This window comes from Pleurodeles waltl, chromosome 7, assembly GCF_031143425.1.
Source record: "Pleurodeles waltl isolate 20211129_DDA chromosome 7, aPleWal1.hap1.20221129, whole genome shotgun sequence".
Classification (NCBI taxonomy): domain Eukaryota; kingdom Metazoa; phylum Chordata; class Amphibia; order Caudata; family Salamandridae; genus Pleurodeles; species Pleurodeles waltl.
The window spans coordinates 1,275,429,141-1,275,451,470 of NC_090446.1; the positions used below are offsets into that span (position 1 = coordinate 1,275,429,141).

General features: G+C 45.1%; 1 protein-coding gene across 1 annotated transcript in view; it reads left to right on the forward strand.

Annotated features, from left to right (window-relative positions):
• The window catches only part of LOC138247024 (vomeronasal type-2 receptor 26-like), a 180,107-nt gene extending 165,459 nt beyond the window's left edge, over positions 1 to 14,648 (forward strand). The window contains exon 6 of the mRNA XM_069201772.1: positions 14,502 to 14,648. Within this exon, the coding sequence (XP_069057873.1) occupies positions 14,502 to 14,648 (147 nt within the window). The remainder of the gene's footprint in view (positions 1 to 14,501) is intronic.
• Positions 14,649 to 22,330: the final 7,682 nt, after the last annotated feature.

Here is a 22,330-nt window from a genome sequence, read left to right on the forward strand (position 1 = left end):
TTCACAAGAATTTTGTATTAAGGTTAACAATTTTCTATCGACAAAAGAAAGATTATCAGAGATACTATTGTGCCCAGTAATAGGGAGCTGTTGACCTCGCCTTTGGACAAGAATTCTTGTTTGCTTTACAGCTTTCCTGTTATTACTGAAGAGCGATTTCTGGAGCTTACGTCCAGAATAAAATAGAGTTCACCTAATGACCCCTGTACAACAAAAAATGTAAAACCTTTTTCCTCAGAAATCTCTGGCCCATTTTTTTCCTCTTTTACAGGGAAGCACACATAATAGGTAATCCCTCTGCAGAAAAATCAAGGGAAAGACATGCTACTGCTAAAAAACTACTGTCCTATCTCCTTGCTGCCTTTTCAGGCTAAATTGTTAGACTCCTTTGTGGCACAAGCTGTCTGTGTCTGCCTTAAACTTGCTTTTCTTTAACAAGCATCAAGGGGGATTTTATCTAAAAAATTGCACAGAGTCTATTTTGTTGGAAGTAGGAGATGATATGCGTAAGAACTGTGATGATGGCCTTACCTCCACCTTGGTGCTGTTAGATTTGTCTGCAGCCTTTGATACAGTCAACCACAAATTGTTGATAGAATGGAGAAAACTTCAGGCTTTCTGTATCTGCCCTTGATAGGATGAAATCTTTTTTTAGTGACTGCATGCAGTCGTCAAGCTGGGTTGTTTTAAAATCTCCTGCATCTCAGCTGGATTGTGGCATCCCTCAGGGTTCTTCTCTTTCTCCCCACTTGTTTAATACTTATATTACATATTTTATTCAGGTTTTGGGTCACTAGAACTGTAGAATTTGCAACTACACCAATGATTCTCAACTTATTATTAGAGCCAATGGCTCCCTTGCTTCCCAAAGGAATTTTCAGTCTATAATGTGTTTTATGTGGAACTGGATGCAGAGCAATTTTTTAAAACTCACAGAAAAAACAGAGATTGTTCTAGTGAACCACAAAGCAGACCTATGGACTTCTTTCAATTAGCCATCGGTAATGGGATACCTCCAACCCCCTAAAAAATCTGCTAGAAGACTGGGGGTGATTATAGACAATGAGCTCTCTTTGGTCAGAAGCCTAACTATTTTCCTAATGTTCGGGGGGTATTGAAATACAATTGGAAATTACTGACTCTATCGGAGTTTTTAAAGAGAGCTCATTGTCTATAATCACCTTAATCATGTCTCGTGCGATTATGCTAACTCCCTTTATTTGGGTATCTCTAAAGTACGAGTGGACTGCAGAATATACAGGATTAGGCTGCTAGACTCATTTGTAACCAGTCTAGGTATTGCCATATCACTCCACTCTTACTAGACCTCCATTGGCTTTCAGCAGAACAGAGGATTATCGTCCACATCCATGACCCTACACACACTGCAGGACACACACTGGATTCCATTTTCACCTCAAGCAACCGTGTCAAATACAGTCATATCACAGAACTCACATGAACCAATCACCCTATCGTCCACTTCAGCATCTCCAGCCCCCGCACTTCCACCCCCAAGATGACCACTGCCCCCACAGAAGGTGGAACAAAATCTCAGAGACCAGCTGGGAGGATGCATTCAACACCTCCAACCCTGCTACCACTACCAACCTCGAAGAGGGAATGAAAAATGTCAACACCCGGATCACTAATTGCACCAACCGCATCATACCCATCAAGAGCAATATCCAGAGACAATCCTCCAAAAAATACCAGCTGGTACACCCAAGAACTGAAAACAGTGTAATGAGACAACAAACAGCTGGAGAGGAGATGGCACTCCAACAAGGACACCTCCAACAGAGCAGCCTTAAAGACCTCCCTCAACCTCTACCGCCGTCTCCGGAGGGCAACACAGAAGACAATCTTTGCTGCATGCATCAAAACCAGCACCAATAACACCAAGGAATTTCTTAACATCATTAAGGAGTTCTCCAACTCGGCTGCCAGCGAAAACAACATCACACCCTTACAGAAACTGTGTGACAACCTTGCCCACTTCTTCCACAAAAGATCGCAACCATATACTGAAACTTCAAACCTTAACCCACACCTATGGACTTCCTCGCCAAATATGATAATACCATAACTTACCCGAACCACACACTGGTCACCTGGAACATAATCTTCACCCAGGACTTCACCTTCACCATCGAATCCATCCACTCAGGAGCTCCCACAGACCCATGCCAGCCCCACATCTTCAAACTTGAAAACCAAAGGATCAGCTTGAAACTCACTACCCTGCTCAGCACCTCTATCACCACTGCACATTTCCCAATGCCTGGAAACATGCAGAAGTCAGACCACTACTCAAAAAACCCTCTGCCGACCCCAGCAAACTCAAAAACTACTGGCCAATCTCCCTGCTCCCATTCCCAGTGAAGGTACTGGAAAAGATCATCAACAAGCAACTCATGACATACCTGAAGCAGAACCAGCTACTCAACACCTCCCAATTCTACTTCCGCCGCAATCATAGCACCAAAACTGCCCTGATCGCAGCCACAGATGGCATCTGAACCCTTCTCGACTGAGGAGAAACAGCAGCTTTGATCCTTCTCGATCTCTCAGCAGCTTTTTACGCTGTATTCCACCCAATGCTGATTGAAAGACTCCACCACATTAGCATTCAAGGGGGCACGCTCAGATGGATCACCTCCTCCCTCACCGGAAGAACTCAAAGGAGTCACCTCCCACCTTTCACCTCCGAACCCAAGAAGATCACCTGGGGTGTCACACCACTCTCTTCAATGCAAATATGACTCCACTGGCCAACATCATCAGATCCCACGATCTCAACATAATTTCCTACACAGATGACACCCAACTCATCCTCTCACTTACCAATGACCCCTCCACCACCAGAACCAACTTTCACAGATGCATGACAAGTGACGCTGACTGGATGAAGAACAACTGCTTGCAGCTGAACACAGACAAGATGGAAGTAGTGATCTTTGGCAACAGCAGCAACACATGGAATGACTCAGGTAATAATCAGACCTAGGACCTGTACCCACTCTCTCCGACCACGCCAGAAACCTCAGAATCTTCATTGACAACCAGCTCACTATGAAATCACAGATTAACCCCATCTTCTCCGCCTGCTTCTTCACTTTGCACCTGCTACGTAAGATCTTCAAGTGGCTATCCCTCCACACGAGACGCACAGTGACAAAGACCCTCATTAACAGCCGATTGGACTATGGCAAGGCCCTCCTACAGGGACTTCAGACAATACAGAACGCCTCAACCAGACTCACTCTCGGCCTTCCCTGACAAACCCACACCATGTTCCACCTTAGCAAGTCCACTGGCTCCCTGTACAAAAGAGATGCCAATTCAAGCTGCTTACCCACTTACACAAGGCTCTACACAACTAAGGACCTGAGTACATTAACCCCTGCCTGAACGTCCACCAACCATCAAGAAGCTGCCTCTCTTTTAAATTGCCCATACTCCCCGTAACTACTGAAGCAGAAGTAGAGGAAGCTCCTCCTCTCACATCACAGCAAAAACCTGGAACAGCCTCCCCACTCCCCTCTGGACCATCACCTCACTTCCGGAAATCCGAATGGACCTTAAGACCTGGCTGTTCAAATAAGCCTACAGGACCTGCAAGCACCTGAATACCCTATCGGCTGATTAGCCATGCTTTAAAAATCCTGATTAATTGACTGATTTAAGGTAGGTAGCATTACCTTTAAGGCCCCACATGACCTGGGCCACCGGTTTATTCCAACTAGAATCAGGAGCTAAACTCCTAATCACTTCTTACGTTCCTCTTCATCCAACCTACTGACCATCCTGACTTTCAAAAAGAAACGGATGGGTGGTATTGGGTTTTCGGTACTTGCCCCAACCTTTTGCAATTTTCTGCCTCTTGCCCTTCACCTCACTAATGACTGTAAGAGGTTTAGGAAAGATTTAAAAACGTATTCAAACTAGCCTTCCACCTGTAAACTACTATAGTAGTTCTCTGGCTTTTACTATTGTTTCCTATTTGTGTCAAGAAACTTTAGGGTGTACGTGTGCTGTACAAATTACATAACATAACAATTGTACCCAACGAAGTCCTGCTGTGTTGAGCACAAGCTTTCCAGCTAGGCAAAAAGTGCAATACAAGCATTCTTTTTTAAGCAGAAGCAGAAAACTTCTGCCCAATCAAAATACCTCAAACTCTATACTCAAGGAAATCAACTTTTGGGCAGGGCCAAAGCACCTATGTCAGTGGTGCTTCTTAAAGCTTTTTAAATGTCAGGTGACGGGTGCGCTAATGCGCCACTCCTAAAAAGGAAGGAAGTGTATTTGTCCTTTGTTTTTTTCAAAGCACAGCAAAATTATTGTGCTAAAATGATCCACTACTTCCTGACAAATCCAGAAGGGCTGCAACTGGTATCCTAATTGCAAACTGTGCATGGTTAAAAAACAATTGCACAGGGTTGGGTATTTACAGGACGAGCAATGCGCATCCCATTCTGACTTATGAACGTTGAAATGGGAAGCAGTGCTGTAATGGAACAAGTTGCTATGGTGTTTGCAAACAGCGCCTGTGTACCATTTATTGGCTCAGTTGAATTGCACTACTTTTGCCAGGCAAAAATTGGCCTGGCAAAACACCCTGGCATGCACAATTTGCGTCTGGTTTGCATTACTGAATTGGATGCCTACAACAGTTTGCATTTAAACAGTTGCTCAAGGTATGCAAGATCAGCATTTTCTGCCTACACTTAATACACGTGGATCTGTAGCAGATGCCTGATTTAAAAAACTTAAAAGGGGGAGTTTACTGAGCAAAGTGTACAAGTGTTGAATATGACCACTGACCGTCTTAAATAATGGAGCATATTGTTTTTAAAGGGAATTGCAAAATCATCAGAGAAGGTATTGTACTTAATATGGTCATCTGCAGATGCCTGTATTTGTTGTGAATAATGAAAATAACTAATTGATTGTGCTCTGCACATGGTGTCTGACAGTCTCATATGTACATAAAGGTTTATTTGCAATTGCAAGATGACATGAACACCTGTTGAGGTATTGAAAAAAATCTGATGACCATTTAAAGCAATGTTATCTCAAATTACTCAAATTCATTTTTTTCACCATCTACTGCAATAGAGATTAATACTTGTGAAGATGATCTCCTTGATCCATAAGGGCTTCCATGAGGCGAGGGTAGAATTTGTATTTTTATTGGCTATGACTCCAGAACTGAGACAGGTCTTTTGAGTTCTTTGGTTTTTATGTTTTGGAAATTGCTAAGCAACAGAATTAAAATAATTTTGTGCTATCTATACAGTATAAAAAACTTTATTTTGGCATCCAGTGCCATAAAAGTCACATAGCACCACAATAAATAATAAATTAAGAATCATAAAATAGAAATTTGCTTTAAGATAAATAAAAATGATGCACAGAGAGCAATACAATAAAAACACAGTCCCAAAATACAGTATGGGGGCTGGAAAGTGCAAGTAGGACTACAGGAACATAACAGCTAGGCAATCTTGACCAGTTTCCTTCTGCTGCGCCACATTCCTCCGAGGAATTTGGCAACTGCAATGGCAATGGGCAGACTAGAGTCAGATTTTAGAATCCTCATGACTGCAGCATGATCTCGGGTCCCTAGCTGTTTGCAGGTTGGAGCAAGCCATTTCCTACGTAAAGGAGTGTAAGATGGGCATACCAAGAAGACATGGACTGTTGCCTCCTGGAACAAGTTGCAGAAGGGGCCCTATTCTGCCATCTATTTGTGAAAGGTTTAAGAGGGAGGGAACCAAATCTGAATTGCATATACAGTAGAGCTTCCTGTCAGTCGGATCTAGAATGCTATCCAGGTAAGGTTCTAGGAACCAGGTGGACTTAAAGTCCAGAAACTCACTAGTTAATCGCCCTAATGAGAGTGAGCGAGATATAGACTGTTACCCACTCCCAGTAACAAGACTTCACTCTTTCTTTAGTCGGTGGTGACCCTGTGTATGAGGAGTTCCATGAGTCTCCCGTCCCAATGGCAATCAGTAATGACTTGGCTGATTTGATCCTCTGGCTCTTATTGGAGGTATCCAATTAACAAACTTCCCGGAACGCAGCGGTATAAGAGGAAAGTTCGGGAGTTGCCATGATTCTCCTCAAAAACAGCAACGGTCCAGATCCAAATGCACAGGAAGAAGGTGAGCTTTCTCATTAACATGTTTTCTAGATGGGTAAGCTCCTTTATATCCTCGAAGCCCCAGAGTTCAGCCCCGTAAAGTGCTGTGCTGACAGACTTCATTGTTATAGATCTGGAGAGCAGCAGCTATTGGTCCCTTAGAAGGAGGCCCACCAGCTGGCTAAATTTGAATGATGTGGAATTAATATTGGTTTTCCAGGAAATTGAGTCTGATAGTTTGATCCCTAAATATTCAAAGGTGTTAACTCGTTCTAATTTAGACCCACCTAGGGAAAAGTTCCCCATGTATAATCTGTGTGGGTTAATGACCATGAACTTGGTTATGAAGGTGTTGGCGTCCTCTCTTGGAGCAGAAATCGTCAAATCAATTCAGCGAGAATTGGAGGCCCATCAGGGTTTTGGATCTTTTCATTGCCTAGGGCTGGTGCATCAGAGGGCTGCAATGTGAAGTGTTGAACGACCTGGTTCAAATATAAGGAAAAGAGAGTTGGAGCTATTACGCAACCCTGCCGAACGCCCCTGACTACCTTGATCGGGTCGGTGAGGTCACCCTGGTTTCCCCAATGTACTTTTGCGAAATTGGCTTTGTGTAATCGAATGTTATGGTCAGGAGCCCTGAGGTCATTCCCATCCTGTTGAAGACCTCCCAGAGTTTACCTTTGGAGACCAGGTCGAAGGCTGACTTGAGGTCTATAAAGGCAATGTAGAGACTCCGCTTCCCTATCACTGCAACCTTCCAATATGAGAGCAGAAACCGAAACACCTGATCTATGGTACTTGTTATGGACCTAAGGCCAGCCTGGAATGGTAACAAGATGTTATTCTCAGAGATCCAGTCGTGGAATTTTGATAGTAGGGCACAACAGAATATCTTTTTGCACTGTATCAATAAGGCTTATGGGCCTATAGTTTGTGGGTAGAGACCTCTAACCTTTCTGATAGATGGGTCTTACCTCAGCACCCCTCCATGACTCAGGAATTAGGGCTCCCCTAGCAATTGCGATGTTATGGAGGAAAAGGTCACCATCGGGGCCAGCAGCTTTCAAATGTACTATGTTATTTATTGCTTCTCGGATGTCTCCCAGGTTGAACAAACTGTCCCAGTAGATTGTATTGGGCTGGGATAGGAGTAAAGGGGCAAAGGAGGTTGCGAATTGGCTTTCAACATTATAGAGGGAATTGAAATGTTGGAGCCTGTCAGAGGGCTGGATGTTATTGCCAATTGCGGGAACTCCCCTTTGGTTTCTTTTGCTTACCATAAGCCAGAAGGATTTAGAATCCCTGCGTTCACAAGCGACCTTTATAAGTCTCTATCTTTCCCCCTCCCAGTCCTTCCTGGCCTTGTTCTGCGTCTGCTTATACAGGTTCCGCAGAGTCCTAACTCGGGCAACATCTTTTTTGCTTGATGCACTAATTAGTTTTGTTCTGGTCAATCGACAGTCTCGATTAAACCAGTTATCTCCCTCACGGGGTCGAGCGCTACGAGTGTTGTGGGCAACTGGCATGGTTAGTAGCTGTTCCAGTCTTTTGAAGAACCCAGTGTGTACATCATCTAGTAGAGAAGAACAGTTTCCGTCTTCCTCTTCCATCATGGATATCAATGCTACGCAGTGTGTCAGATCTTGATTGATGGTAGAGAGAATGTCGTCTCTCAGGACCTTGCTCCATCTTAGATGCCATCTGTCGTTCTCAGCCTGAACCACCTTGGTTACATTGGCGGTAGTTGACACGATGGGTGCCCTTTCCTAAGGGGGCTGTAAGCTAAGACAGAGTGGATTGTGGTCACTGTCCATTTGGGTCCGGACTACCATGTAATCTACCAAATGCCAATGTCTGAGGTCCATCAGGATATAGTCGATGCGACTCTTCCCCTGTGTGCCAATGAACGTATGGGCGGCATGCCTGTCGGATTTAGTTCTTCCAATGACTGCCCTCAGGCCTTGACCGAGGGTGAGACCATTTAGTTGCAGGGCAGCCTAGTGCCACTTCTTAATAGGGGGAGTTCAAACCTAGGTATATGCCATAGGTTATCTTCTTCCAGGAAATCGCCCATACTATCCAGACCGAGAGGTTTGAAAGTGTCATTGAAGTCCCCCGCTACAATGAGGGCATGTTTAGAGGATCATTCACCCAGTTGGGTCTCAAGGGACTGCAAGGTGGCAGAGTGGTTGGGTCCCTTTGTTCCCCTAGCGCAGGGTTCTGCAAAGTCGGTCCTGGAGAGACCGGTCCATGGCAGGTTTTTAGCATATCCACATTTAGAAAAATTTAGATTTCTGAAACATCTTTATTCTAAATGTGGATATGCTAAAAACCTGGCATGGACCTGGCTCTCCAGGACCAACTTTGCAGAACCCTGCCCTAGCGTATATGTTGTATATGTCAGTGACAGTGGTCCCAGATCCTTTGAGACTGATACCAAGAAACTGCTGGTAGGTAGCAATTTCACTAAGCACTGTAGGGCGATTTTCACCCATAATAGGAGGCCCCGCGATGGACGACCCACCTTACTGGGAGTAGCGGGTGTGTGGTAGGTTGCATCGCCAGGTTTGTAGGCAGGTTCGATTAGCCAGGTTTCGTGGAAAATACTTATGTCATATTGGTTGATAAAGGTACTCCAGTGAGGCAATGGAAGTTTAGATTTAATACCTGTCACATTCCAGGAAACAATGTTTGCTTTCTGACAGGTAGTCATGGAGTCAAGCAATAGGGCAAGATTTGCCTGTAAATCTAGGGAACCTGTAGAAAGTTGAAAGGCTTCCTTGGTGGCTGGTGCTCGACATCAGGTGATATGATAGGGGCCTTCCTGTCTCTCAGGTCGGGCATATCTGCTCAGTACCTGGTTGTGCAGAGACAGTTATCAGAGCTTGCACAGCTATTGGATCTATCATAGGAGACCTGTACCTTGAGCTCTCGGGGTCAATCTATCTTGAAGCAAACAATGCCATCATCTAGAACAGCGTGAGGGGATGGCGCACAGAAAAGAATGGGTGGATCGAGTTTGAACTGTATAGCAGATTAATCCGGAGGATTGGTTCTTTGGTCTAGGGCCACTAAGTCATAAGCTAACTGCCCATTTTCTATAAGAAGCTCAATATAATTGGACGGTTGAGCTCAGAGACCTATACCGTCTGGCCCTAAGGATATCTTTTCTGATTACTGAGAGACATCCTCTACTATGTCGGATCCAGTGGGTGACTTTATTAATCAAGGAGTCTTTCCCTTCCTTCCCCGCAAGAGTTGAGTTTAGCTACATTAGTCATAAAAAATGTCCGAGGAGGGAGGGTGGTGGCCTTGGCAACGTGTGTTCTACTAGAATGACTACCCTCCCCTAATGTAGGGGCTATGGAGTTGGAACTTTTGCTCTGAGGGTAGTTGAAAAGAGATTCGTTTGGCACACCTGCAGGTGTTCCGGAACCCATAGTGCGGGCTCTAACTGATGTCCTAGAGATGGTATCCTCATGTGGTAAACCTGGGTAAACCTGGGTGGCTTTAAGGTGTTTTGCATGGGGAGGCACGGTTGGAGTAATTGGTGCCAGAGCGGGGGTGTTAGCCAAAACTGGGATGGTGGCTCCTTCCCTAGGTGTTCTCCCCCTCCCTTCCATGAGATGCCTCACTGTGACCACAAGGTCACCTATCATACACTTTAGGGCTGCTATTTCTGACCTGAGTGTTTGTATGCAACCTACCAAGTCATTAGAAGAGGGGGAACATGGCTGGTTGTTTGGGAGGCCACCTGCCCCAGCTTGGGGGGGAGAAACTGAAAGATCCTGAATTGTGTATGGATCTGGGATGCATGTTAGCGGTAGAAAGCGATTGGTACAGGGGATGGGAGAGGGAGGAGGCACTATTGCTGTGTCATGAGAGGAGTCAGAACTAGGAACTAGATCTACCAGGTTTTGGGGTGCTGTACAGGTCTTGTTACTCATCTGTAAACCAGCTTTAGTAAACATATTGGATATACTTTCCTGCTTGTCGGTCAGCAGTTGGATTGCTAAACACAGTTTGGGACTCATTGATTGGTCTACATCAGATGGTGGGGTTCGTATTTCCCCGCAATCAGCCAGGAGGTTATCAATGTGATCAAGCACATCATTACACCCTGACTTTTTAGAGATTTTCTTTTGCTCCCCCCCACCACCTTCAGTCGGTTTTCTTTTACCCATCTCTGTGGCAATATGTTAGAATAGAACATGGGACCTGGGATGGTATGTTAGGGAGCTTACCCTTCAAGCTATACAAAAGTGCTAAAAAATGAACCAGACTCAGGGGGGTGGCCCAGCCTAGCCTCGGTCGGCCGCGGATGTGGGCAGACAGGTCCGCCCTTGGCCCGGGCGCATTTCGCACGCGTCCTGTGCTGTGGTATGCCCCCTCGCCTTTATAGCGCTCATTGGAATAGGCAAGTGGGAGCAGGTGACGCAGAAATCTGGCCGCATCCTGGGGTCACAAAGCAGTCTGGGATATGTAGTCCTCTGGCTCGGTTAGTGCATCCCGTGCTGCGGTATGCCCCCTCGCGCTTTATAGCGCTCGTTGGAAATGGCAAGTTGGAGCAGGTGATGCAGAAAATGGCCACCTCCTGGGGCCAAAAAGCAGTCTGGGATATGTAATCCCTCTGGTCTCAGTTAGCGCTATCTGTAGTTGAAGCGAAAGATCCATTAAAAGAAACTGATGGCCACTAAAATTAGAGTATATGGTCTTGATTATGCAAGTGCTCATGGAGTTCCTTTAATCCACTGGAAATCTGGTACTTATTAACCCTCCCCTCCTGGTTGTGTAGACATTTACATGGAATTACAATGTTATGGGGAAATAACAGGGGCATGGTCAAGATGGCGGCCATATTGGACACACAGTGAGCTCTGTGGCCGACCCATTTAAAATCCCCCTTTTATCCTTCCGATACAGCTGCCGTTTGCTGCTAACAAATACCTAGCTTGCCTCTCCTACTGAGGGCTACCGACGGCAAGGCTGACCAGTGAGTGTCACCATTGCTTGGATGACTAGGTGGCCCATAATGGAGTTCAGAGGTGAGGCATAAGGCGAGGCCTTCCACAACGCAACTCTGAGTTACGCAGTGACCACAATGTGCACCTACTGCTATTTGAGAAGGAGGGGATGAACCTCCTTCACTGCTGATTTTCACCACGCTGAGGGCCTGTCCACTTCCCTCTGCATGGGGGTGCTTCTGCTTGTTACACCCCGGCCCCTGTGGGGCCTCACAAAGATGACACAAAAACAAAGAATACACAGTTCCAATAAAGAAAAAAAGAAAGTGTGATCCCTGCTGAATCCCAGGGGCAAGAAAAGGAAGTCTCTGGGATCCAAATATACTGGAACAAAAGCCCTCACTCACCAATAGGTGACATGCTTCATCATTGGGCTATGCTCCTCGTCAGGCCGGCACTGCAATGCCTGACGGGCCCCACAAAGGGGGCTCTTTGCCGGAGTTCCTTTGTTGTAGGAAAATGCCGGTTGATGTATATTGGATTGGTATAGAAGGAAAATGCTGTTAAAAATGGCTAGAGGTAGAAAAGATAATATATTTAGTATTAAACCTCTGTCATGATTAAAAACAAAAAGAAGTAATAAGGGGACAAGTGGATAAGATCTCGTCTCCCCTGCAAAAAATCTAAACTACGCTACCCTAAATTCTGGGAGTGTAGTTAGAGCAGTTAAAGGAACCCCTATACTGCTATAAAGGTCAACATGTTTCACGCTATATAAGTCTCTAAGATCTAATGCGATTCATCAGGACCAGAAAAAAACGACCTAATCCTAATTGTCACAGTACCTACAGTGGGTATTGCAATGTTTCGCAGTAACCTGGAAAATGAATGTAAAAGAAAGTCAAGCACATTGTACAATTTATATATCTCGAAACGTCATAAAGCAAAAAACACACATTGGTGACTTGTCCCCTATGTGATGTGCATGCCTGAAAAAAACGTGAACAACAAATCATGCACTCATTAGTTAAAATACATTTGTGCTTACCCTCCTCGTATTAGGGGATGGGCCCCATTGGGTGCGCAACAAGTTACTGTGGTCCTAAAGGTCTAAATACGAGATTGTCAAGTCATTATCAAGCAGTTACAGACTTGGTGGCTGTAATGACAATGTATATAGCAAACAAAACTTGAATTGGCTGGTAAATAAGTGCCCACATTGAATGTCCAAATATCTCACCGTCCCTTTTACTATCTAGGCTTAGCTGAAGATAAAGGGATGTACCAAGCCCTATTGGTATGTTGTTATGCTAAGATACTGTGACCATATAAGAAAGTACTAAACAGTGCCCTTAGACGTAGTAATGAAAAAAGGGAGGAGACTGAGCAATTTGAGAAAAAGGTTCAGGTCAAACGAGCCTTTTTTTAAAAAAAAGTTCCCACCAATAAATATACAAAAAGTAACATGTTCCTTCTCAGATACATCAAGGATTTACAAGTCCCCAGTGTAACGAGACAGTTACAACTTCGGGGATTCGGTAATTCAGTCAAGCGCTGGTTCCTCGTTTACCTGTGTCGAACGTAGAGCCGGTAAAAGCACTGGTACCAGAGTGTTAATACCGCGTTATAGTCCCCCGCATGAAGCCGGAAAAGAGTAGTTAGCGTGCAATATATATAGTGCACTCCCGGATTAGGGCAACAGCCGAAGGCAATTGAAATAGTTACAAGCGTTCAAAAGGTGTAAAAAAGAAAAAAAGAAAAACGGGGCACTTACTTCTCACTCTGCCACATCGCCCGGTGTCACCTACCCGGCTTGAAGCTCCCGGAATTGTGAAAGGTACACACCGGGGCTGGGCCTTAAGTTGAAAGAAAATTATTAAAATAAACAAAGGACTAAACATATTGTAAAGGAGTGGGGGCCATCTTGATTCATGAAGAATAGCCATAGTGAACTACGGTAGAGATAAAAAAAAAAAAGGGACAAGTTCCCTTTTTCCATTTTGGCGTCCATCTTACAATATTTTCCGGGAAAAAGAAACTTTCAAAGTGGTATATCTCATAGAGATTTAGTAGATATTACATGATGTGAAAAGTGAAGAAAGTGGAAGGGTGGAACAATCATTAATATTCTTCAGGATATGATTAGTCTCAAATAGAGTGATATGTCTTGATTTATGAGAAAGGGGAACTAGTCTTCCCATCAACCAGGGAGGAGAACTCAATTATCCATGATAAACCTAGGTAGCCACAAAAGAAAATAGTCCTTAATAAATCTGGGTAGCTCCATAGTAAAAAGAAAATCAGACAAATGGTCTTTAAAATAACTTCAGCTAATTTCTTCGAGGTCCAAAAGTGTATTAAAATGAATTGGTGGCAAATTTCATCAATAATAACTACTAATTGGACATCATCATGGAATTTTATCTACGATGAATGAAGTCTACCCATTGGATATCATCATTGAGTCCGTTTTGATGTGTTTTAAGTCTGTATATCCAACGTTGTTCTTTCTCGAACAGTCTAATAGTACATTCTCTATTATCCTTAAAACTTTCCAGAATTACCCACTTGAGATCATTGGGGGTATGTTGTTGTTCTATATAGTGTTTAGTCAACTTGGTTGAGGATCTCTGGCATCTTATGGTACTGCGATGTTCATTGATCCGGGTCTTCACCATCCTTGTAGTCATCCCAACGTATCTTAAATTGCAAGGTCAGGTGATCATATAGATGCAGATCTTGGTTCGGCAGTTTGTATGTGTTCTTAACTGCCATGTCTTAGTCTCCCCTAGATCTAACTCATGGGTACTTATTTTTAGGGGACACACATTACATCCGCCACAAGGGTGGTGACCTCTAACCCCTAACCAAGATCTAGTAGTAGATGTGTCCGTCTTCTTATTGAGTCTGGGTCTGGTATGTACCACAAGGTCCTTGATATTCTGGGTTCTTTTGAAGGCGAACAAGGGGCATTCCATCGATTCTCCAGAACTATTCAAGGTAGGCCAATGTTTCTTAATAATCTTTTTGACGTGGTTGCTTAGAGGAGTGAAAGTAGTGACGCAAGTCAATCTAGTCTGAGGTGCACGTACATTATTGGTCAGAAGAACATCTCTAGGTATGTTCCTCGCTCTTTTCTTGGCCTGTCCAATAATATGCTTGGGATAATTGCGGTCTCTCAATTTTTGACCAAGGACAGCAGCTTGTGAGTAAAAATCAGAGATATTGGAACAGTTACGTCTCACTCTCAGGAATTGTCCAAAAGGTAAATTTATCCTTAAAGATTTAGGATGATGACTATCAAAAAGCAATAAACGGTTTCTGTCAGTTGGTTTGTGGAAGATAGATGAGTGTAGGACCCCATTTGTTAAAATAATCCGTAGGTCCAAAAAAGCCACCTCTTTATTGGAGAAATTGGCACTAAAATGAAGGTGGTCATCCATAGTACTGATCCAATGTATAAACGCCTGGACTTGGTCTATATCGCCTTGCCATACCACCAAGATATCATCTATGTATCGGCGCCATAGCCGGATATTAGAAAAAAATGGTTGTGAAGATGTAAGAATGTAGCGTTGTTCAAAAGAATACATGTAGAGGCAAGCTAAACTAGGTGCAAATGTACTCCCGATAGAGGTCCCTTGTATTTGATGGTAAAGTTTGTCTTAGAACTGGAAGAAGTTCTCTTTTAGAGCTAGACTCGCACATTCTATAATAAAGATGATAGCGGTGTTGTAGGTCCCAATCATGGAGTGGAGAATCTCTTCCACTGCTGCCAAGGTTGCATCCTGAGGTATATTAGTATATAAGGCCTCCACATCAAGACATATCAGCATATCTGTAGTACCGGTGGTGTTAATTTGGTCTAACAAGACCAGGGTATGTTTGGTATCTTTTAAAAAAGTTGAGGTCTGTTGAACAACGGGTTTTAAGAAAAAATCACAACATTTGGATAACGGTTCCAATAGTGATCCTATTCCAGACACAATAGGGCGACCAGGAGGTGGCGTGCCCTTGTGAATCTTTTGAAGGCAGTAAAAATAAGGGATCTTTGGATCTCTAGTGTTAAAAAATTCAGCTTCCTGTTGGGTGATCCACCCTGCTGTTTCAGCTTCATCACTCATCTCCCGAATAGTTCTTTGTAATCTAGAAGTAGGATTAATGGAGATGGGTTCATAGTATGTAGTATCGCTCAGAAGTCTTAAATATTCTTGTCTGTAGAAATTGGTACCCATAATTACTGTAGCTCCTCCTTTATCTGCAGGTTTTATAATAATATCTGGATGCTGAGACAAGGAGCGGATTGCTTCTTTCTCTGAATTAGACATATTCTGAAAAGAGTGAGTAGGTTGTAGTTGTTGTAATTCATGACGTACTGCTTTCTCAAAGGTCAGTACCTCAATGGGTACCGAAGTGGCTGGAGGCATAAAAGTGGAGGGATTCCTCAGATCCGTATTTCCCATCAAAGTCAATGGGATCCGGTCCTTGAAGAAAAAATGTAGACAGATTTTCCAGAACATAGCAGGTATTTCACAATTCAATAGAAAGAAATCCTCTTTGGGGGTTGGAACAAAACCCAATCCCTTTTTAAGAACTGATTGTTCTGTAGGGGATAAAATTGTGTCTGAAAGATTGACAACTAAGGTTTCTTTACTGGTGCTGCACTGCGACTCCTGGTCACCATCTGTGGTTCCTCCTGGGCCCAGTGTACGCTCCTCCCTCTTCTTCTGTTTCTGCCTCTGCCTCTGGCCAGGCCTCTTCCTAAAAAAGGGTTGTAAGCAAACTGTGGCTGAGGTTGAAAGAATGGATGTGGAGGCTGTTGCCATATTGGAAAATGTTGGTAAGGAAATGGAGGGGCCATGTTCATAGGAGGGACTTGCCGGCTGCGATTGGTCTTATATTCTTCATCGCTACTCCAGTCATCTGAACTAGAACTGTAGTTCGGTGCCCGGAATTTTCTTTGGGAAACTTCAGAGTCATCTGAAGATTCAGTACCACCCTAGCGTTGGTAGTCTTCTCTTGTATAGGGGTAAACTCTTTCTCTGCTAAATCTCTTGATATCTTCTGTAGTTTAGCGATCTTCTGACGCGTTAAATGCTATTTTGTCTCATTGAGCTCTGAGTTAATCTCAGCAAATCTATTTTTAAATTGAGAGAGTTGAACACTAGTTTTAATAGATGTTTCCATCATAGAGATTTGAATAGTAATGGAATCAGCTAAACGTCTGGAGGTATTGATAATCAAAACCAACCAATCTTGAGTACATTTCCAAGAGATCTGTGCCCAATCATTATGAAATTGTAAATCTTGTAGGAAGATCCTTGGGACATTAGTAACAATCAGACCATGGGGCGAGATGTTAGCCTAAGATATTCTGTCAGGATTGTGCCATGTAGGACAGTTCTTTTTTTAGGGTCGACAATTTAACCCAATTTTCTTTAGAACATCCAGAAGGACCACTAGTATCATCTCCTAATATAGAGGGAGTTTGTAAGATAGCTTGAACAGTGTCATCATCAAAACTGAGGCCCTGTAGGACTGCCATAGTTACCCCAGTTGATATTGGACCGGAGTAAGAAATACAATGTGTCCCACAGCTAGCCGCTGTACTAAATCATCAATAAACAAAGAGGAACTCGGAAAGCGGGAGATTTGGAGACAGAAGAAAGAAACCTGGTCCTGTGTATAATACTCCCATTAATATCACAAAAACAAAGAATACACAGTTCCAATAAAGAAAAAAAGAAAGTGTGATCCCTGCTGAATCCCAGGGGCAAGATGCACTGCACTCAGTGAACAGTCCGGGATAGGAAGGAAGACACACTGGGGCTTATTCCGGCAGACTCAGCCTCAGCAACCCATCAATGGATTTTCGCTCCCTGAATGGGAGCCCCCTTGCTGCCAGTGATCCACACCCCAGTTGGCATCAGTGGGGTGCACTTCAGACACCAAGCACCCCCTGCACGACTCACTGCTTACCTGTCTGATCCAGAAACTCACAGCACTAGGGCACCAATGCATCCCATCAACAATCCTTGACTGGGCAGTGACTGCTGCGGGGCATCCAGGATGACACCACTTGGCTGAAGCGTCCCTGCAATGCCTGTGTTCCCCACACATGTGGAATAGCTTTTTATTGGTAGGCCTGCATGAAGGGAGAGACACTGCACGATTCACAGGTGGCGAATCCTCTCTACAAGTGCTTATCACCTCTGGCCCTCCGACTCTAGTGCTCTGCTTCCTGAACCTCCTGGTGCCTTGAGCCTGCCTTGCAGTATACCCGCCTGGCCTTGGTCCAATTGGGGATGACGTGACCACTGGATCTCCTTCTTCATAGATCACACAGGAGACTCCATCCTGTGGCCTAGGAGTATAAGTCCTGTGGGTGGAGCTGCCTACTAACGTCCCTGCAAATACTGGAAATGTATATTGAGTGGCTCTGCTACTGGAAATGGCTTGCTTCCACCAGACGGTCTGACTCCGTTGATTTCTGCCACTTGGAGTAGTAATGCTGCACTAAAGTCTTACAAACTGACTGCTCCTGGTTGTGGGGGCATGCGTCGCACTGTGATCTTGTTCAAATGGTGCCCCGGACTGCACTGCCAGACCACAGTGGGAGGTCCCACCATTATATCTTTAAGTTGCCCTACCCACCTATGTCTGGCCTGCTGCACCTAGTGCAGGTACTGTCCCAGAGTCCTGCACACCTCAGTCCCTGTTCAGGGATACTTGAGATCTGGTAAGAAGGAAGAGGCCACTGACTCTACCTATAGCTGGAAACAATCAGGGGATAGACATTGGCGACCACAGAACTGTGAACATGTGCTACAGTTCATTACGGTGTCTTGCTGACTCTCCTACTGCCTCCGTACTACCTGTGGGTTCATATTGTAAGGACATTGGGATGGTGAAACCAAAGACCACAAACCACTCCCCCAAGGTAACAGTGAGCCAACATCATCCTCTACTTCTGGGGACCAGACCCTAGACACTCTGCATCATCTGGAGGCTACACTTCGCACCCACTCCACTCAGTTTGACAAAGTGCTGCAGGCACTATAACATCCGTTGAAGCCCAGATTGATGCTGTCTATCTGGATGTAAATTTCCTGAATGACAAACCATCCTAAACTAACTGATCAGGTGTATGAAGCGGAGTCTGTCCTGCAATAAGATCCACGGTGAAGGAGCTTCAGGTGCAGCTGAAGATGAAGGGAGACAAGGTGGCCACTCTACACTGCAGAATGGGAGACGCAGAGGGGCACTCTAGTTGCAAGAACATCTGCCTACTGGGATTCCCTGAATGATCCTAATGACCCGGTGTGGAACTGTTTCTCGAAAACTGGTTGACGGCAGCGGTGCCTGCAGACAAGGTGCCTAAACTCTTTTCTATAGAGAGGGCACATAAAACTGCCCACCTCGGGTGCCCCACCATGTCCCATTATTGCTTGTCTTCTCAATTATCAGGACCATGAGTTGCTTCTCCAGGAGTTCTGAATGAAGGGCCCTGGCATTGAGGGAACACAGTGATCATGGCATACCCTGTCTTCATGATAGAGGTGCAGCGACTCCTTGGCTCCTACATGAGAGTCAAACAATGTCTCTGCAAGCTGAACTTTAAGTAGGCGCTTCTCTTTCCAGTGAAACTCAGAGTGGTAGATGGATAGTCAACTCACATTTTTCCCTCCCCAGAAGACCTGTGGCCCTGGCTGCATGCCAAGAGACTGATACAGGGCCCACTGGAAGATTTGAGTGCTGGGGAATGGTTGGTGCTCAGACCTCAAAGATGCAAGTGGAGATCCATCTGAACAAAACCATCCGAGGATCAAGTGGCAGCGGGCAGTGTGAGCAGTGACAGAGGCCTCACCACACAGCACAAACTCTTATGCTCTTCTGAGTACCGAGCGCTTGTTGGAGTCTCGCTCAGATATGAGTGGATCTGTGTCATCAACAGCCTGCGTCTACCTGGGCCTGAAAATCACCCCATGGTCTGCAGCTGAATTATTATATAGGTATTGCAGGTCGCAGCATGATCAAACTTGTGCATCTTGACTGCTGGAGTGCCTGGGCATTTCTAAGCTAAGCTGTCAAGCTTGGGAGTGCTGGATGCTGAATCTTCTGACTTGGACTTAATCCATGGGGACAGTGGACATTTGTACTTCCACGCTCCATTTATAGGCTCCAAAGTGAACATGTTTTGTCCGGTATCCAGTTTTTTCAAGTTATGCTTTTGATTAGAGTCATTGGGCCTGAGACTCGAATGTCACCTGACCTGGGGAAACAGAATTGCAGTGTTACATTTGTTGCTTTGTGTTTGTTTATGTAAAGCCATTGTATACATACTGACCTCTGTGGGGTGTGCATTGGTGGGGGAGAGGGATGCATTACTTATACTGCTGTGAGCTTGGGGCACAGGTCACCTTAGGTACACAGCCCACACCTGGCACACACACTATCATTATAAATCATGGGAACACACACTGACAATCTTACCCTGCAGTATAATGTGGTAAACTGGACTAGGCATGGCATAACAACCCCTGCCAAAAGATACTGAATCTATGCATACCTTAAGCGCCGTCATACACATATTGTCATGCTGCAAGAAACACAGCTCACAGACAGGAACTACAGAAAGTCTGCACAAAATGGCGAGGACAGATCTAGGGCACATCCTCATAGACATTCGCACATGGTGTGCTGATATGGATTGCACCAGGTGTCCCATAAGTGGTGTTGGAGGGATACTTAGATGGGGCCAAGCTAACTCTTGTAGAGATTTATACACCCAATTTCAATCAATCAGAATTTTTTGATGTGCTTACCCCTGCAATTTTCCGAGATTCAGCGCCTCCGGGCCACTGGGGTGGGGACTTCAACTGCATGCCTGATGTAGTGTGCACCATTCTATTCCTCCTTTCTGAGGTGCAGCGGGAGTCAGGATGATGTAACACATCTGAAACTGGCTGACACAAAGGCCTCTCTAGTGCATGGAACACCTCATGGACCATGAATATTCATTCTATTCCCCGGTACACAACTTCTATACCAGGCTCAATCCGATTCTTTGTGTTAATCATCTAGTTCATTGATTAACTGGTCAGAGAACCTGGCCTGTACTCTTTCAGACCATTGCTCAAGGCAAATGGTCCTGCAATGGGACAGACCGCATTTGTGAATTCAGACTGACGCACTACTAGATCCCCCTTTCAGTGAAGGTCTCCCTGCACGTATTACTCAGTACTTTGACCCCTCTCAGGGCTACAGAATGGGACACGCACAAAGTAGTGGTAGGGGGTTATTGCATGGCTGCCACCTGGGGGGGTCCGAAGTGTATTGAAAGATGAATTGCTGACAGTGGAGAAGGAACTGCACCCCCTTGTAGAGAGCAATGGCTTCTTGAGGGATGGGGGTTGGGAGTCTATGACACCTCCATGGACAGTATAGAGGGGCAGAAATGTGACTGGGTCATCACAAATTTAAACACTGACTACCCAAATTACATGCAGAGGGCGATCCATTGGGTAGACCACTAAGGAACACCAGCAATGCACCCCAATTGGAGCCATCAGAAGTGACCACAGCTCAATGGCCTCCATGCAGTCTGATTTTAAGGATGTATTCCGAGACTGCTAATGCACTCTGTATGGCTCTGTGGATGTCCCTGAATTGCTGTATAGGTTCCTGAATGTACTGCCTCTACCTCACCTGTCGCCACTCCAGAAGGCCGATCTGGAAGAACCCATTCGATTGGACGAGGTCAGAGTTGCCGTGGCCCAGAAAGCCCAAAAGAAAATCGGATGGGCTTCCAGTTGAATACTGTGCCACATTCTCTGCACTACTTAACCAGCCCCTCCTAGAGGTGTTTATTTAATGAAGCCAGTTTGCATGGCCAACTCGCAGACTCACAATGCAAGGCTTAATAGTGGTCCTTCCGAAACTGGGGTGTGATCCATTGGATGTATGGTCATACCTCCATTATCCCTCCTCAGCCTTCACTGCAATGTTCTGGGAAAGGTGTCCGCAAATAGACTGCTCCAGTTCTTTGGCACACTGGTCCATGATGATCAACTAGGGTTCATACCAGGATGTCATACTTTTCTCAGTACATGATGGCTCTTGCCGATCATCCACGACACATCCCCAGAAGTGTACGACAAGGTGGCGGTGTTGCTTGACATTGCGAAAGATTTTTGATACCCTAAGCTGGGAATTTTTTCTGACGACATTACAATGTATGAGGTTCAGGTCGGGGTTTCTAGGGTGTATTTGTACATTGTACTCGAACCCGATGGCTAGAGTACGAACAAGTCAATTAATATCAGACAGGTTTCCAATTTTGAGAGGTACTAGACAGGAATGCCTGTTGTTACCATTGCTCTTTGCGATTGCTATGGAGACGCTCCCCAGCTGTTTGTGACTGCAGGCACAGGATTTGGGGATTCGAGAACTGAACATCTATCACATCCTGTCACTTTTTGCGGACGATGCACTGGTCTTGTGCGATGTTTGGGCTTCTCTCTAAGACTTGATGCAATTATTAGATAACTTCGGAGCTATCACTGTCCTCAGAGTAAATTGGCTCGTGTCGTGTCTGTTCCCTCTTTGACCCCTGAGCCCCACACAGATATGCTTCCCTGGAACACTGACTCACATGGTGTTATGACACGTTTTAATTTCTGGGCACCCAAATATGGCACACTAATAGGGCCCTCAAAGAGGGCAACGTGGCCATTACATGGATCCCTCCCTTTCTGGTGTTCATTGCCCCAGTCTCTGCTAGTGCTCCACAGATTGTTGTATTTTTTTGCTGCACTCCCAATTGTTTTCAACAAATGCTTTTTCCAAGAGCTGAAACGTCTCTTATTGGACCTGATGTTAGAGGGGGGATGGGAAGGGTGCCATGTTACCCTAGTTATTAGCGTAGCAATTGCTGCTCAAGGGAGGACTAGGCGCACCTAATTTCAAACTATTTTATGCAGCAGCACAGCTGCTATGGCTGTGGTGTGCTCAATGTGACCCCGGGGGCTGAACAGATGGCTGTCCAGGCGAAGCTGGGCAGGAAGGGTGTCAACACCTGGCTGTCTCATCGCAATTGCCCACTGCAATGAGGTCTAAGTTTGATGATGACAGCACAGGTGTGCTGGTGTCAGTTTTTACATTGCAGGACCCTACCAGCCCCTACATGCCATTAATCAATTTGGAACAACTG